General features: G+C 42.1%; 3 protein-coding genes across 31 annotated transcripts in view; 2 read left to right on the top strand and 1 right to left on the bottom strand.

The window, feature by feature from the left end:
- LOC135101162 (valine--tRNA ligase-like) overlaps window positions 1-15,000 on the bottom strand; it is a 94,677-nt gene that overhangs the window by 20,251 nt on the left and 59,426 nt on the right. The window lies entirely within an intron of this gene.
- The window catches only part of LOC135101164 (uncharacterized), a 166,297-nt gene that overhangs the window by 112,423 nt on the left and 38,874 nt on the right, over window positions 1-15,000 (top strand). The gene's annotated exons all lie outside the window — the stretch shown is intronic.
- Window positions 2,973-14,217, top strand: LOC135101166 (probable E3 ubiquitin-protein ligase HERC4). Of its 19 annotated transcripts, none has more exons than XR_010269101.1 (10): window positions 4,411-4,727; window positions 6,825-6,897; window positions 7,189-7,273; window positions 7,969-8,054; window positions 8,488-8,619; window positions 8,979-9,129; window positions 9,246-9,464; window positions 9,878-10,056; window positions 10,396-10,890; window positions 11,754-11,915. XR_010269101.1 is itself a non-coding variant. In XM_064004726.1 (9 exons), exons 6-9 carry the CDS (start codon window positions 10,034-10,036, stop codon window positions 11,807-11,809), a joined length of 435 nt encoding a protein of 144 aa, XP_063860796.1. In that variant the 5' UTR covers window positions 4,457-4,727; window positions 6,317-6,897; window positions 7,969-8,054; window positions 8,979-9,129; window positions 9,246-9,464; window positions 9,878-10,033; the 3' UTR covers window positions 11,810-11,915. The 19 variants fall into 19 exon arrangements, 3 of the variants coding, with proteins under 3 accessions (XP_063860796.1, XP_063860798.1, XP_063860797.1); XR_010269100.1 differs by having other exon boundaries at window positions 4,412-4,727; window positions 6,317-6,897; XR_010269099.1 differs by lacking the exon at window positions 7,189-7,273 and having other exon boundaries at window positions 4,446-4,727; window positions 6,317-6,897; window positions 10,396-10,553; window positions 10,707-10,890.

The following is a 15,000-nucleotide window of genomic DNA, read 5'->3' as shown; positions in this document are numbered from 1 at the left end:
ACGATTAATTGACGAGGGTGAACTGTAGCGTCAATAACAGACAGACTGAAGACGTAATAATTCAGTTTAAAAGGTCAAATTAATATCTCCTAATTACAGAAGTTTGCTAATTACTCTCTCTCTCTCTCTCTCTCTCTCTCTCTCTCTCTCTCTCTCTCTCTCATTTCACTCGGTGTTTACAAGAAATCAGCTGATCTTTTAACAGGGCAAGGCAAAAAGCTTAGACACATCATAACATTGCGTTTTTTTTTATTATTATTATTTTCAGAGGTTTTGCTTGCAGATTGAATAAGAATTAGTGGAGAGAAGGATATATTGATTTGGCAATGTGAAGTGGTCGCGAGCAGTGGTTATATAAGTGAATATTACTGTGTTAAAGTGATTACAACAAATTTTGCGTTACCCTGTACAGATGACGATGTCCCTTGGAGTTTCAAATCTTGGCTGAAACTCGTATTTGCGGATTTTCTTTGAATGATAAACCGCTTGTAGATGAATCATGAGCACCACTGCCTGATGTGAGACTGGAGAAAGTATCAGGAATATTATTAATTTCAGTTGATCAAGCATATTATAAATCTTGCCACTGGATCATGTCGGCTAGGCTAGGCTAGGCTAACCTGGACGTGCCTTCTCAATTTTTAAAGTAACCTGATAGATTTTCACGTTTCTTTTAATAGTGTACACAGGGGAATAACTGACGCGTCTACACTATTAATTTCAGTGAAAAATATTCACTATTAACTTTATTACAAGTAGAAATATATACAGCCTTTCCCTTCCTTCCATCTAGCTACCCTCACGATCGCCCTGAACATCACCGCACACATTAATACACATTTCTTGATGATTTTGTTTACTATGATAATTCTGAAGGCATGTATGGATACGTCAACTCTTTCTTTACGTCCACCTGGAAGGAGAATGCAAAAGCTCAACAAATAAGTGAGAAATAGCGTAAAATTCAGTAACTTTTTCTCCGCTCAGGCAACCATGGTGGGCGAAAATAAGATTCAACACAATTTTTCTCTCTCTCTCTCTCTCTCTCTCTCTCTCTCTCTCTCTCTCTCTCTCTCCTGGATTACTGTAGTTGCTTTTAAAGGTTGCTGAGACGTGACGCAATATTTCCAGTCTTCCAGATAATGTACCTCTGGAATCTTGAAAGCACCCTTGAAAATGCGTAAAGATTCTCCCTTAAATTTGTTGATGGAGTCTTGAAAGCACCCTGGAAAAAGAGAGAGAGAGAGAGAGAGAGAGAGAGAGAGAGAGAGAGAGAGAGAGAGAGAGAGAGAGAGAGAGGCTGTACATAAGCACCCTGGAAAATGAGAGAGAGAGAGAGAGAGAGAGAGAGAGAGAGAGAGAGAGAGAGAGAGAGAGAGAGAGAGAGAGAGAGAGAGAGAGAGAGAGAGAGAGACTGTACATAAACAATTATATCTTTCCACACACACACACACACACACACACACACACGTACGTTTCCCTAAGGGCATTCCATCAGTGTGACGTAATGGGATTAACTTAACTCATCCCCAAAACTCCCACAAACTGAGTAACTTCTTCCTCTTCTTTATCATCTAGTACGTAGTTCCCCTGTGACACAAGTTAGGGAGGTGAAGAGAGAGAGAGAGGTGAGATGAAGTGAGAATATTCCTATGTATTTTCTGTCATAACATCTCATATCACCTTTTGTCTCCCCTGAACCTCTACTAAAAATATCAACATTTAGACAAGTTAGGGAGGTGAAGAGAGAGAGAGAGGTGAGATGAAGTGACATTATTCCTGTCTCTCTCCCAGCTTAAACTTTCAACAATATTTATAATGAGAAATGTAGACAAGTTAGAGAGATGTAGAGAGAGAGAGGTGAGGTGAAATGAGATTATTGTTTTCTTTCTTGCCTAACACCTTTCTCTCTCTCCTTCTCTTGGCCTCTGCCTCCTCAAAAACAGCCTATATTAATGAACTGGTGATGGTACAGGCCTATAATACCTTGTAACAACATTTCATCATAAAATCTGCCAATGCTGGTTGAATTATAATCAGTCATTCCTCATGCTAACCTTATTATTATTATTATTATTATTATTATTATTATTATTATTATTATTATTATCATGTGATGCAGAATATCATGGTGTTTTGGTTGCAAGAGTCCACGTAAATATAGATTGAGCCATCGTATTCATGTTTTTCATTGTGTGGTGTTGTAAATATACTTTATCTGTAAATAAAAAATGTATCCTATGACATTTGTTTATTTTATTATATGTGTGTTAGGTTAGGTTAGCATAGTCTATATACAAGCTCTTGGCAGTGCATATATATCACAGACACATTGTTAGTAAATCAATTTGAAGTAGAACCAATTGTTGTGTGTGTGTTAGGTTAGCCAATCACACCCTTATCTTTGAAATATTCCTTTGTATATGCTTATGTACCACAGCCAGATACACACTGATTAGGGAGGTGGATGGAATAGTGGTGAAACACTGAATATACTGCTTGACTCTTGCATTGGGGAGGTGGACAGAATAGTGGTGAAAGACTGAATATACTGCTTGACTCTTGCATTGGGGAGGTGGACAGAATAGTGGTGAAACACTGAATATACTGCTTGACTCTTGCATTGGGGAGGTGGACAGAATAGTGGTGAAAGAGTGAATATACTGGTTGACTCTTGCATTGGGGAGGTGGACAGAATAGTGGTGAAAGAGTGAATATACTGGTTGACTCTTGCATTGCGGAGGTGGACAGAATAGTGGTGAAAGAGTGAATATACTGGTTGACTCTTGCATTGGGGAGGTGGACAGAATAGGAGATGAAGGAGTGAAGATATTGGTTAACTCGTTTTCTATGATTATATTGGAGTTTTCATTAATTTATGATTTAATTGTGAGTGATAGGCTAACCCTTTCACTCTTTCAGTCTTCAGTATCATTATAAACAGTCTACTGTGTCTTTCATAACTTCTAATTAATTTTAAGGTTCGCTTATAAACTCAGTCCTCTCGTTTTCTATGCTTTTATTCGAGTTTCCGTCAATTTAAAGGTTTAATTATAAGTGATAGGCTATTTGGCGCGGGGAACCGACTCCCTCTCTCTCTCTCTCTCTTAACACCTCACAGTGCTTCAAGTGACATATTTTCATTTCTATTCGCTTATAAAGTCAATGTACCCTCGCATTTCCTGCCATATAATTAAAGTATCCGGTTGTACCCCATGGTGAGGGTCCGCTTGTTTCCACCTCCTTCACCGAGGGAGGGAGGCAGACTGCTCCAGGCGTTTTGGGATTTTTATTTATTTATTTATGATTTTTTATTGTCTTCCTCAGTGTACCTGGGAAACACCGTGCAGTGCGGATGTGTGTGTGTCTCTTTTCATTTAAACACCAGGGAACGGGACCACAGAGGCACAGGAGGTCAATTAAGGTGAGTTTAGTAGTGACAGGTAGCAGAGGTCTGGCTTCAACCTACGACACTACCTGGAAAACACTGGAAATACCTGGAAAATACTTGATACTTAATAGCAAAAGGGGAGAAGAGAAGAGAGAATATAATGCTATTTATCATGGAATAGAGGCGGACACACACACACACACACACACACACACATAGATATATACACACACACACACACACACACACATATATACACACACACGCATACACACAGCTGAAATTAATCCAGAAAACAGAGAAATAACCTTCATAACAACCACAAATAATAAGGAAAGAGAGATAGCCAACCTTGTTTTTATCTGAGCCCCCTCCCAGCCCTCCCGCGGCCGCCATGATGGATTGCCAGAGTCTACCCCCGGTTCCAATATTCCTTCTATTTTCTTAACTTATATATTTAGGCTTTTTAACTAAGATTTTATGGTTTGTAAAAATATTTGGTGGTGTTTTGAGTGTTTTGCGTGCGAGTGTTAAGGGAAACATGTCGATTATGAGGTTGTTTCAGCGTAAATAATTGTTGCTGTTTGCCGTTAAATTTTTCATACCGCCAAACATGATTTTTTATTTCAGCCGCTAGGCAAGATTTTATGGGCTCAAAAAATCGTTTATTGTCTTTTAAATATGTTATGATGCTTTTGAGTGAAATACGTGGACTTTTAGAGGGGTTTTAGACCCGTTGAAAACTCAAAAAGTCGACATTTATAAATTATTTATTTATTTATTTCAGCTTCCGGTTAACTTCTGATTGTTTGTAAAAATAGTTTCGATTTTTTAAAGTGTATTGTGTTCGTGAGAAATGAGATTTGTGGACTTTGGAATGTTTTTTTTTATCGCGTTTGTTCGAACACTTTTTCATATAGTTATTTAAATATAGCTTTATTATTACTGAAGCTTGGAATATTTTTATATGTCCAGAATTAATTTAAAATTATGCCCTTTCATAATATGTAAAGCATTCCGGCCTAGCTCCATTTTTGCGAGGGGTCATTTTCAAAATCATTTGCGTAACGTAAATATGGCGGACGTGACGTCATCAGCCGCCTTCATCCGGGGACCGAGACCCTGGACCTTCCCTCCTCCCAGTGCCCTTCCATTAGTATTTAGTGTTATTTCCTATATTTTCCAGCTGTTTTCATGCATAGAGAAGAATAGAAAGAGGAGGAAAGAAGGAGAAATGAAGAAGGAGGAGGAAGAAGAGGGAAGGGAAGGAGGAAGAGGAGAAGGAAAAGAAGAAATATTAAGAAAAGATTTTCACTGAATTTCCAGCGTTTTAAAGGTAAGCAAAAAATAGTAGTAGTAGCAGTAGTAGTAGTAGTAGTGGTGGTGGTGGTGGTGGTGGTGATGTGGCAGCCTTGTAATATAAGATGAAGTGTTTTGAGTTAAATACGCAATTTTTTTTTCTAGGCATTTTGGAATAGAAGTGAGAGTTTTTGGTGTTTTGAAAGGGAATAGTCGTGCTTTCAGTGTTTTTTTTAAGTGAATTCACCGTTTCTGTGGTGTTTTAAAAAGGCAGGGGATGTTTTTTTATATATTTTTTTATTTTTTTGTGTTTTTTTTTTAGATTTTGGTGTTTTTCAAGTTTGTTTGGGTAGAAATTGTTTTTTCGCTGTCCTTGGGTAGGTGTGTGTCTCTTCTGGGGTGTTTTGAAAGGAAATTAAGTATTATTTAAGTGTTTTTGGCTAGAAATATGTTTTTTTGGGTGTTTTGAAAGGAAATTAAGTGTTTTTAAGTGTTTTGGCTAGAAATGTGTTTTTTTTGGGTGTTTTGAAAGGAAATCACGTGTTATTTAAGTGTTTTTTGGCTAGAAATGTGTTTTTTGGGTGTTTTGAAAGGAAATTAAGTGTTATTCGCTGTTTTTGTGCAAGAAATGAGTGCTTTTGGGGTGTTTTGAAAGGAAATTAAGTGTTATTTAAGTGTTTTTTGGCTAGAAATGAGTGTTTTTTGGGTGTTTTGAAAGGAAATTAAGTGTTTTTTAAGTGTTTTTTGGGTTTCTAGGTGTTTTTGGGAGTAAAATTGTGTTTCTAGGTGTTTCTAGGTGTTTCTGGTGTGTATGTGTGTGTGTGTGTGTTGCCTTGTCTTTCGTTGTACAGATGCTTATACAGTGTGTGTGTGTGTGTGTGTGTGTGTGTGTGTGTGTGTGTGTGTGTGTGTGTGTGTGTGTGTTGCCTTGTCTTTCGTTGTACAGATGGTGATGCAGTGTGTGTGTGTGTGTGTGTGTGTGTGTGTGTGTGTTGCCTTGTCTTTCGTTGTACAGATGGTGATGCAGTGTGTGTGTGTGTGTGTGTGTGTGTTGCCTTGAATTTCGTTGTACAGATGGTGATGCAGTGTGTGTGTGTGTGTGTGTGTGTGTGTGTGTGTGTGTGTGTGTGTGTGTGTGTTGCCTTGTCTTTCGTTGTACAGATGCTTATGCAGTGTGTGTGTGTGTGTGTGTGTGTGTGTGTGTGTGTGTGTGTGTTGCCTTGTCTTTCGTTGTACATATGCTTATACAGTGTGTGTGTGTGTGTGTGTGTGTGTGTGTGTGTGTGTGTGTGTGTGTGTGTGTGTGTGTGTTGCCTTGTCTTTCGTTGTACAGATGGTGATGCAGTGTGTGTGTGTGTGTGTGTGTGTGTGTTGAAAATGTTCGCAAGATGATATATAAATCTTTCATTTAAAACCACAAAATGGTGAGTAATGTTGAGAAGGAAGAAGAAAGGAAGATTATGAGGAAGAAGAGGAGGAAGAAGAGGAGGAATAGGATTTAAATGAAGGAAAATAACAGGGACAAAGTTTTAAATCATATTATTCGTTATTTCTTTCTTTATTCAGTATTTCCTTATTCCTTTCTTTATTTTCGTTTACTTCCTCCTCTTATCCCTTTTCTGCCAGAGGAGGAAGGGGAAGAAAGGAGGATGAGGGTGAGGAAGACGAGGAAGAGGAAGAGGATTAAATTTCTTTCATCTTTCTTAGACAGTCCTCAGGATGTCAACATTGTATAATGGTACAGTGTTGAGACAGGGACGATCGCGTTATAATTCACTAATTGAGGTTACTTTTGATAAATAAACAACTAGTACGGAGTCTTTTAAGTATTTTACATTATCTTATACCGGAAAATATAAAGGAAAAGTGGCGTAAATAAGAAAAAAAAGGCAAAGATTAGAGATGTGGGATTTTATAACTTGTGGTATCTTAAAATACTAGTATAAGATAAACCCTATGCAAAACGAATAATATAACCTTTATTAATCATCATAACCTAGAAAACCGATAAATATATATATAAAAACCAGTGTAATTAGTAAAAAACAAAAAAACTGTCCCTGGGAAGTGAGACGGCCCACAGAGTCGCGCCAAAAACGTGGATCTACAGGCCAGGCATCTTATGTTTAACCAGGTGTACAAGGTGCTGGCTTTCAAGGGCTCCTCCACACCTACAGACACACGCACACACCACCAGATACAGGAAGGTGAGTGCCTGAGATGGTGTTGAGTTAGATATAATACTTATTTACTTGAGAAATGGTGTTGCTTTGTTGATGTCGCCACACAACGCCAGTAAGATATTTCAGACCACTTAAATTGCTTCCCTGTGCAGCCAGTGACGCCTCTCCCTAGTTAAATGTGTGTGTGTGCGTGTGTGTGTATGTGTGAGTGCGTGTGTGTGTGTGTGTGTGTGCATAGTTACCAGATAAATGTAGTTTTAAGAGAATAGTTTTGTTTACAACTAAACTAAAGAATCACTAAATTTTGTGACGCAGCCTTGGATGTGCCCCTGTGCTTCCCCCCACGCCCCCCTCGCCGCCCTTGGCAGTGTGGGAACCTCGGTACACGCCAGAGTGCCAAGTAAACACCTAACCTAACCTAAGAGAGAGAGAGAGAGAGAGAGAGATAGAGGTCACTGTTATCATTATTTTCATTATTACACACAATTTAAGGGTTGACCTGGCCCCCCTCCCTTCACCAGGCCACCCCCCTTACACTCTCTGTTCAGGTGACCTAATGTGACCTAGCCTTGACACCTGCACCTCCACGTGTCAGCTGGGCACTTGTACACTCCACAGTTCTAGGTGAAGACACTGTTGGGTCACTGTGGGGTCAATGTGGGTCACTGTGGGTCACTGTTGGTCACTGTGGGTCAATGTGGGTCACTGTGGGTCACTGTTGGGTCATAGGTCACTTGTCCTTCATGCATAAAAGGTGTCTTGTTTATGTTTGTGTCAGGTCGCAGTGTGGTGGCCCTGTGTGACCCTTGTACTAGAGGTCATGGTGACTGGTTGGGGTCATCAGTTTTTATGTGGTTGTTGTTGTTGTTGTTGTTTTCTTATTTTTTGATCATATTTATTTACTTATTTATTTATTTATTTATTTATGTACTGTGGTTGGAATGTAATGAACCTACTACTACTACTACTACTACTACTACTACTACTACTACTACTACTACTACTACTACTACTACTACTACCACCACACCACCATAACCACACAACACTCCAATAGCACTTTCTCCTCCTCACCACCTGTTCTCTCACCTGCAGAATTAATTGATGAGCTACAGAACTACAGCATCGTTCAGGTGGCAGCCGGAGACCAGCACTCTCTTTCTCTCACCTCCTGGGGCCTGGTGAGTGAGAGAGAGAGATAGAGAGAGAGAGAGAGAGAGAGAGAGAGAGAGAGAGAGAGAGCCTGTAATGTGTGTGTGTGTGAAAGAGAGAGAGAGTAGAAATAATTTTGTTATTTTAGTAGCTGTAAAAGAGAGAGAGAGAGAGAGAGAGAGCAATACATTTTTCATTTTTCTCTTGTTATCAATATATATACAGTAAAATCCCTCTTATCTGGCATCAACGGGACCGCCGACATGTCAGATACTTGAATATTGCCGGATACTTGAATAGAAGTGAAATTATGTCCACAATGACCAGCATCTTACACACTCACGCATCTTACCATAACAGAGATCAGCTGATCTTAATCAGCAGCTGATCTGATCAGCTGCTTAAGTGTAAGCACAACACACTCCCTCTTTTGTACAACTTGAGGCATGATGAAGGCGTCAGGTGATAAACAGTGCACACGCGGGACTGAGTCACTCGGTAAACACAGTGCAGCGGGCCGCGGGTGGCGCCAAGCAGTGCGCTGTGGTGGCCAGGGGACAGAGTATGCCTTGTGCGGGAATTTTAATCGATTTTGTGAGTACACATTGATTTTTTATTGATTTTAAGGCTCAGGGAAAAATGTGCCGGATACTTGAAGCTGCCGGATACTGGAATGCCGGATGAGAGGGATTTTACTGTACAAGTATATTCAAATTATTTCTCCTAGACAGGTTAGGTTCTCTCCCTCTCCCTCTCTCTCTAATCTCCCCTCTCACTCTCTCTCTCTCTCTTTAAAGGTATATTATATCTTAAGTTAAGTTGGGTTTTGTTAGATTAGGTCTTAGTTTCTCTCTCTCTCTCTCTCTCTCTCTCTCTCTCTCTCTCTCTCTCTCTCTCTCTCTCTCTCTCTCTCTCTCTCTCTCTCCCCCTCCCACCTCTCCCTCTCTCCTCAGATCTACGCACGGGGTGACAATGGGTACGGTCAGCTTGGCGTCAACTCCTGCGACAGTCACACCGCCACACGCAAGCTTGTCAAGAGTCTGGCCAGGAAGGTGACAGTGCAGCTGGCCTGTGGCGCCAACCACACCCTTGCCTTGACTGCTGGTGGGTGTCTGTATGTATGTATGTCTGTGTCTATGTGTCTGTATATATGTGTGTGTGTGTGTGTGTGTGTGTGTTATCATCATTATTTATTTATTTTTTGCTTTTGTGTGTTTCAGATGGTGACAAAATACCTTCGGCCAGTTGGCACTTAGACACCGACAGGGGCCCCAGAAGGATCCTGCCCTGGTGACCTCCTTGGCTGGCACCCTCTTAGTCCTGCTGGCCGCTGCGGGTCACCACTCTGCTGCCGTGACCCAGGCCGGCTACCTGCTGTTGTGGGGGTCAAACAAGCAGGGTCAACTGGGCTATACTCCCAAGGGTGATCCTCTTGTTAGGTGTGTGTGTGTGTGTGTGTGTGTGTGTGTGTGTTTGGGTGGTGGGAGGAAGAGGAAGAGGGAGAAAAGTAGTAATAGTAGTAGTAGTAGTAGTAGTAGTAGTAGTAGTGGTGTACATAAAGTATATTCTTTTATTTATAATCAAGAAAAACAAACTGAATAATGATAATAATAATAATAATAATAATAATAATAATAATAATAATAATAATAATAATAATGATGATGAATAATTCTAAACAAACATGAATTAAATTATATAAGCCTAAAACTAACCAATTTCTCTCTCTCTCTCTCTCTCTCTCTCTCTCTCTCTCTCTCTCTCTCTCTCTCTCTCTCTCTCTCTCTCTCTCTCTCTCTCTCTCTCTCTCTCTCTCTCTCTCTCTCTCTCTCTCTCTCTCTCTCTCTCCCAGATCTTCGCAGGGGGTGACGTCAGCTTGGCCACTGTCAGCAGGGAGAGTGGGGGTGCTGAGGACTTTTGCAGCCCTCCCCTACCCCGACCAAATGCCCTCTCTCTCACAATTCAAGAACATATTATTAAGAAACTTCTGTCAATTGAGGAAGAAGACATGATTGATGACGATTTGTTTACGTAAGTGTGTGTGTGTGTGTGTGTGTGTGTGTGTGTGTGTGTGTGTGTGTGTGTGTGTGTGTGTTTGGGTGTGGTATGGTATATTTTGTGTGTGTTTGGGAGTGTGTTGTGTGTTTTGGTATGATTTGGGTGTGTGTGTGTGTGTGTGTGTGTGTTTGTTTGTGTTATATAATTTATTTTTTATGTTTTCAGCGACAGAATGTTGTATTTTTTGTGTTTGTTTACATTTGTGTCATATCAATCTATTTACAAACAGACAAACAAACAAACAAACGAACGAACAATATTTCCATCCCCACGTTTGTTTACACTCATTCACTCACCCACTTCCAAACACAGGAACACAGAGACAGTGTTTGCCTCAGTGTGCGCTTGGAACAGCTCCCTCACGCTTGCTGGCTTGCACAAACACACACACGGGCTGGACTACCGTTTGGCTGAGGACTGTGTGGCTCAGATTGGCCGGATTGCAAGGGAGACCATCCAGGAAGTGGCGAGTGCGTGCGTTTGTGTGCGTTTCACTGCATTTTACTGAAGGTTTCCCAGGACAAAACAGGACAAACCGACCTGCTGGCATTTCACACGCAGAATCTCACAAGCGTCCACTGATCCATTACCGAGCTAATCCAAACGTATCCAAACGTCCACAGGTTCGTACTGGCATTCAAAACGTGGCCAAGAGTCTTCCTTCGCATCCCCCCAGCCAGGACGCCTTACGCTGTTATGTCCTTCCCCTGTACAAGGACTTCACTGACCCTAAACAAACGGCCAAACTCCAAACGCCGTATGCTGAGGGAGTGTTGAAGCTTGGCAAGGAGATGGCGGAGGTGTTCAGTGAGTTGGATTGTTTGTGTGTATGTGTGTGTGTGTGTGTGTTTGGGAGTGTTTGAGTGTGTTTTGGGAGTGTTTGGGGGTGTTTTGGTTGTGTTTTGGGTGTGTTTGGGGTGTTTGAGTGTGTTTAGGGGTGTTTTAAAGGTGTTTTGGGGTGTTTTAAATGTGTTTTGGTGTTTTTTCTTTGTTTTTCTATTGATTTGTGTGTTTTAAGTATATGTTTGGAGGAGAAAAATTAATTCTCTTCTCTCTCTCTCTCTCTCTCTCTCTCTCTCTCTCTCTCTCTCTCTCTCTCTCTCTCTCTCTCTCTCTCTCTCTCTCTCTCTCTCTCTCTCTCTCTCTCTCTCTCTCTCTCTCTCTCTCTCTCTCTCTCTCTCCTGGCTCTGCCTCTCTTCCAAGGGACTTTACACTAAGGCTGGTTACTTTGTACAAGAATGTGGTGGTACAAATACTGAATTTTCAGCTCACCAATCTAGCTCTGAGGTAAGAGAGAGAGAGAGAGAGAGAGAGAGAGAGAGAGAGAGAGAGAGAGAGAGAGAGAGAGAATTAACGCACACACACTCTCTCTGAGAGTGTGTGTGTGTGTTTTGAGTGTAAGAGAGAGAGAGAGAAGTATAATTGTCTGTGTACTACTACTACTACTACTACTACTACTACTACTACTACTACTACCACCATTCTCTTCCTCATTCTCTTTCTCTTCCTCCTCCTCCTCTTCTTCTTTTACTACTACTACTACTACTACTACTACCACCACAACAATTCTTATCTACAACACCACCACATCACTTACAAGCACTCAGACCACCACCACTACCACAACCAGATCTTAACCAAACCTAACCTAACCTACCCACACCACACAGAGACCGGCGTGCCCTTGTGTCTTCCCTGCGGCTGTTGTCCCTGGTCCACGGTCTGAACTTCCAAGCCGGCTGCCGAGTGGGGCGGTTGAACTACGACGACTTTTACATCCCAGAAATTGCAGAGAAAATTGATATTAGGAATGATTACTTGAACTGGATGAACAGCAGGCTTCACCCGATGTCCAGGAGGGAGGTGGGTGTGTGTGTGTGGGGGTGTGGGGGTGTTTAAAGGTGGGTGAGTGACTTGGGGGTGTTTGGGTGTGTTTTGGGGTGTTTAGATGTGTTTGGGTGTGTTTTGGGGGTGTTTGGGTGTGTTTTGGGGTGCTTAGATGTGTTTGGGTGTGTTTTTGGGGTGTTTGGGAGGTGGGTGACCATGTTTGGGGGTGTTTGTGAATGGGTGACTGTGTTTGGGGGAGCTTTCAATGTTGAACGCTTAAAAACACCCTTTAAAATTGACATTTCCTTTAATTTTAACTGACAAACCCTTAGAAACACCCTTTAAAAATTGAAAACCCTTTATTTATTCTCTTAAACCCTTAAAAACATCCTTTAAAATTGACATTCCTTTAATTTTAACTGACAGCCCCTTAGAAACACCCTTTAAAATTGACATTCCTTTAATTTTAACTGACAGACCCTTAGAAACACCCTTTATAAATTGAAAACCCTTTATTTATTCTCTTAAGCCCTTAAAAACACCCTTTAAAAGACACCAAACCTTTAAATAGCCTCATAAACCCTTAAAATCACCCTTCTACCTTTTATTTACCCCCTTAAACCCTTAAATACACCCTTTAACTCTTCATTTACCCCTTCAACCCTTAAAAACAACTTGAACTAATCCAATCCTTTACATTACAGAGTCCAATCCTGTTCTGTGAGTATCCATTCTTGTTCGACCCTCAGGCCAAGATGCTGCTGCTCAGGTGTGACGCCACTCGGCAGGTGAGAACCAGGTGCAGGATTAATTAGGTTTGGTTTACATATGTTTATTTGTTTATTTGTATATATATATTTTTTTTTTTTTTTTTGTGTGTGTGTTTTTCAAGGATTCGTCAGCATTGTAGAACAGCAGAGGAGGTTGTCTTGATTCACCCAGTCCTCTCCTCCCCACCTCCTCTGCTGTCTTGATTCACCCAGTCCTACCCTCCCCACCTCCTCTGCTGTCTTTATTCACCCAGTCCTCTCCTCCCCACCTCCTCTGCTGTCTTGATTCACCCAGTCCTCTCCTCCCCACCTCCTCTGCTGTCTTTATTCACCCAGTCCTCTCCTCCCCACCTCCTCTGCTGTCTGTTTTCACCCAGTCCTACCCTCCCCACCTCCTCTGCTGTCTTTATTCACCCAGTCCTCTCCTCCCCACCTCCTCTGCTGTCTGTTTTCACCCAGTCCTACCCTCCCCACCTCCTCTGCTGTCTTTATTCACCCAGTCCTCTCCTCCCCACCTCCTTTGCTGTCTTGATTCACCCAGTCCTCCCCTTCCCACCTCCTCTACTGTCTGTTTTCACCCAGTCCTCCCACACGACACCGCAGGAATGTAAATAAACACACCGTTCACACTAATATCCTTCCGTTTATTGATTTCTGTCGGTGTTTCCAGGGCGAATGTTTCCCAGACCACCCGGTCATACGCACGTTCTGGGAAGTATTTCACAAACTCTCCCTGGAGCAGAAGAAGTGGTTTTTGAAGTTCCTGACGGGCACTGACAGGGTTCCTATTCTGGGCATGAAGGTAGGTGAGAGACAGAGAGAGAGAGAGAGAGGGGCTGAGGGGAGTGACTGTGGGGTTTGTCAACATCCTGTGGGGGGATATCCTGTGGGTCTGTGAGAGAGAGAGAGAGAGAGAGAGAGAGAGAGAGAGAGAGAGAGAGAGAGAGAGAGAGTGTCCTCCTTTTCTCTTCCTTCTTGTCCTCTTCTCTTCCTTCCTTCCTTCCTTCCTTCCTTTCTTCTCAGTCATTCCTCTGAAATATGAATAAATTTATAATAATAATAATAATAATAATAATAATAATAATAATAATAAATTTAATAGTAATTTATTGTATTTTCTCTCACACACACACACACACACACACCAATATTTTCTCCCTCTCTTTCTTTTTCTCTTATAAACTCTCTCTCTCTCTCTCAGGCACTCAAGTTGATGATCCAAAGCACAGCAGACGACAGCTTCCTTCCCGTCGCACACACCTGCATCACCCAACTCGACCTGCCAAAATACAACACCAAAGAGAAGCTGAAATACAAACTTCTACAGGCCGTACAGCAGAGTGAAGGGTTCGGCCTGGTGTGAGGGTGTCAGGGGGTGTTGACGGGGTGTGAGGGGGTGTTGAAGGGTGTGAGGGGGTCAGGGGGAGGCTGTGTGAGTTGGATAAGAGTGACCTTGTGTGTGGGAGGAAGTGCCTGTTAAGAAAATAGAATATATAGAAATTAATAGAAAATATATGTAATAGTTTACAGAATTATTATTATTATTATTATTATTATTATTATTATTATCAAATTGAGTATATTTTTTAGTCTTGTTGCAAAAAAAAATGAGTGAAATAAAGAAAATGAAAAAGGTAACTTGTATTATTATCACTATAAAAATGAGAGAGAGAAAGAGAGAGGAGGGTGGCCAACTTGCTGGACATGAGAGGGAGGCTCTTGCTCTACAAGGGCCAGATACGGCCTTATTTAGAGTATTCCGCCCTCTCCTGGATGTCCTGTGCTGCCACACACATCAGCAAGCTCCACGGCATCCAGCGACGGGCGCTGCGACTGGTGGAAGCAGCAGGTGCCCCCAGCCCATCCTGAGGCTCCCGTCGACACGATAGAACACCGCAGGGACCTGGCGGCCCTTGTGGTGTTCCACAAGGCACAGGTGCAGGGTGTGCCACGCCTGGCGGGACTACGGCTGTCCGCCAGAGTCACCTCGCGGGACACGAGAACGGTGTCATCCAGTGGTGACTCGGTGGAAGTGCCGCGTTCCCGCTCCAGCCAACACCGGCCCACCTTTTGGGGGCGAGTCTCCAGACCGTGGAACGTCTTCGCGTCCTCCGTCCCTCATATCAGGGGGATGGATACCCAGGACGTGAAGTTAACAGCACACCACTGGAGGGGCTCGTTCCCAACCCTCCTGCTAACAATATTAACATAAGTCCATAAAGAATGTATATATATGTATATATATCTTTATATTTATATTTGTGTTGTATCACACCCCTAAAACAGGTTGCACGTGGCAGTGCGCCTTCACCTGATAATG

This window comes from Scylla paramamosain, chromosome 6 (assembly GCF_035594125.1).
Source record: "Scylla paramamosain isolate STU-SP2022 chromosome 6, ASM3559412v1, whole genome shotgun sequence".
NCBI lineage: Eukaryota > Metazoa > Arthropoda > Malacostraca > Decapoda > Portunidae > Scylla > Scylla paramamosain.
This window is presented reverse-complemented; position numbering and strand designations above follow the sequence as displayed.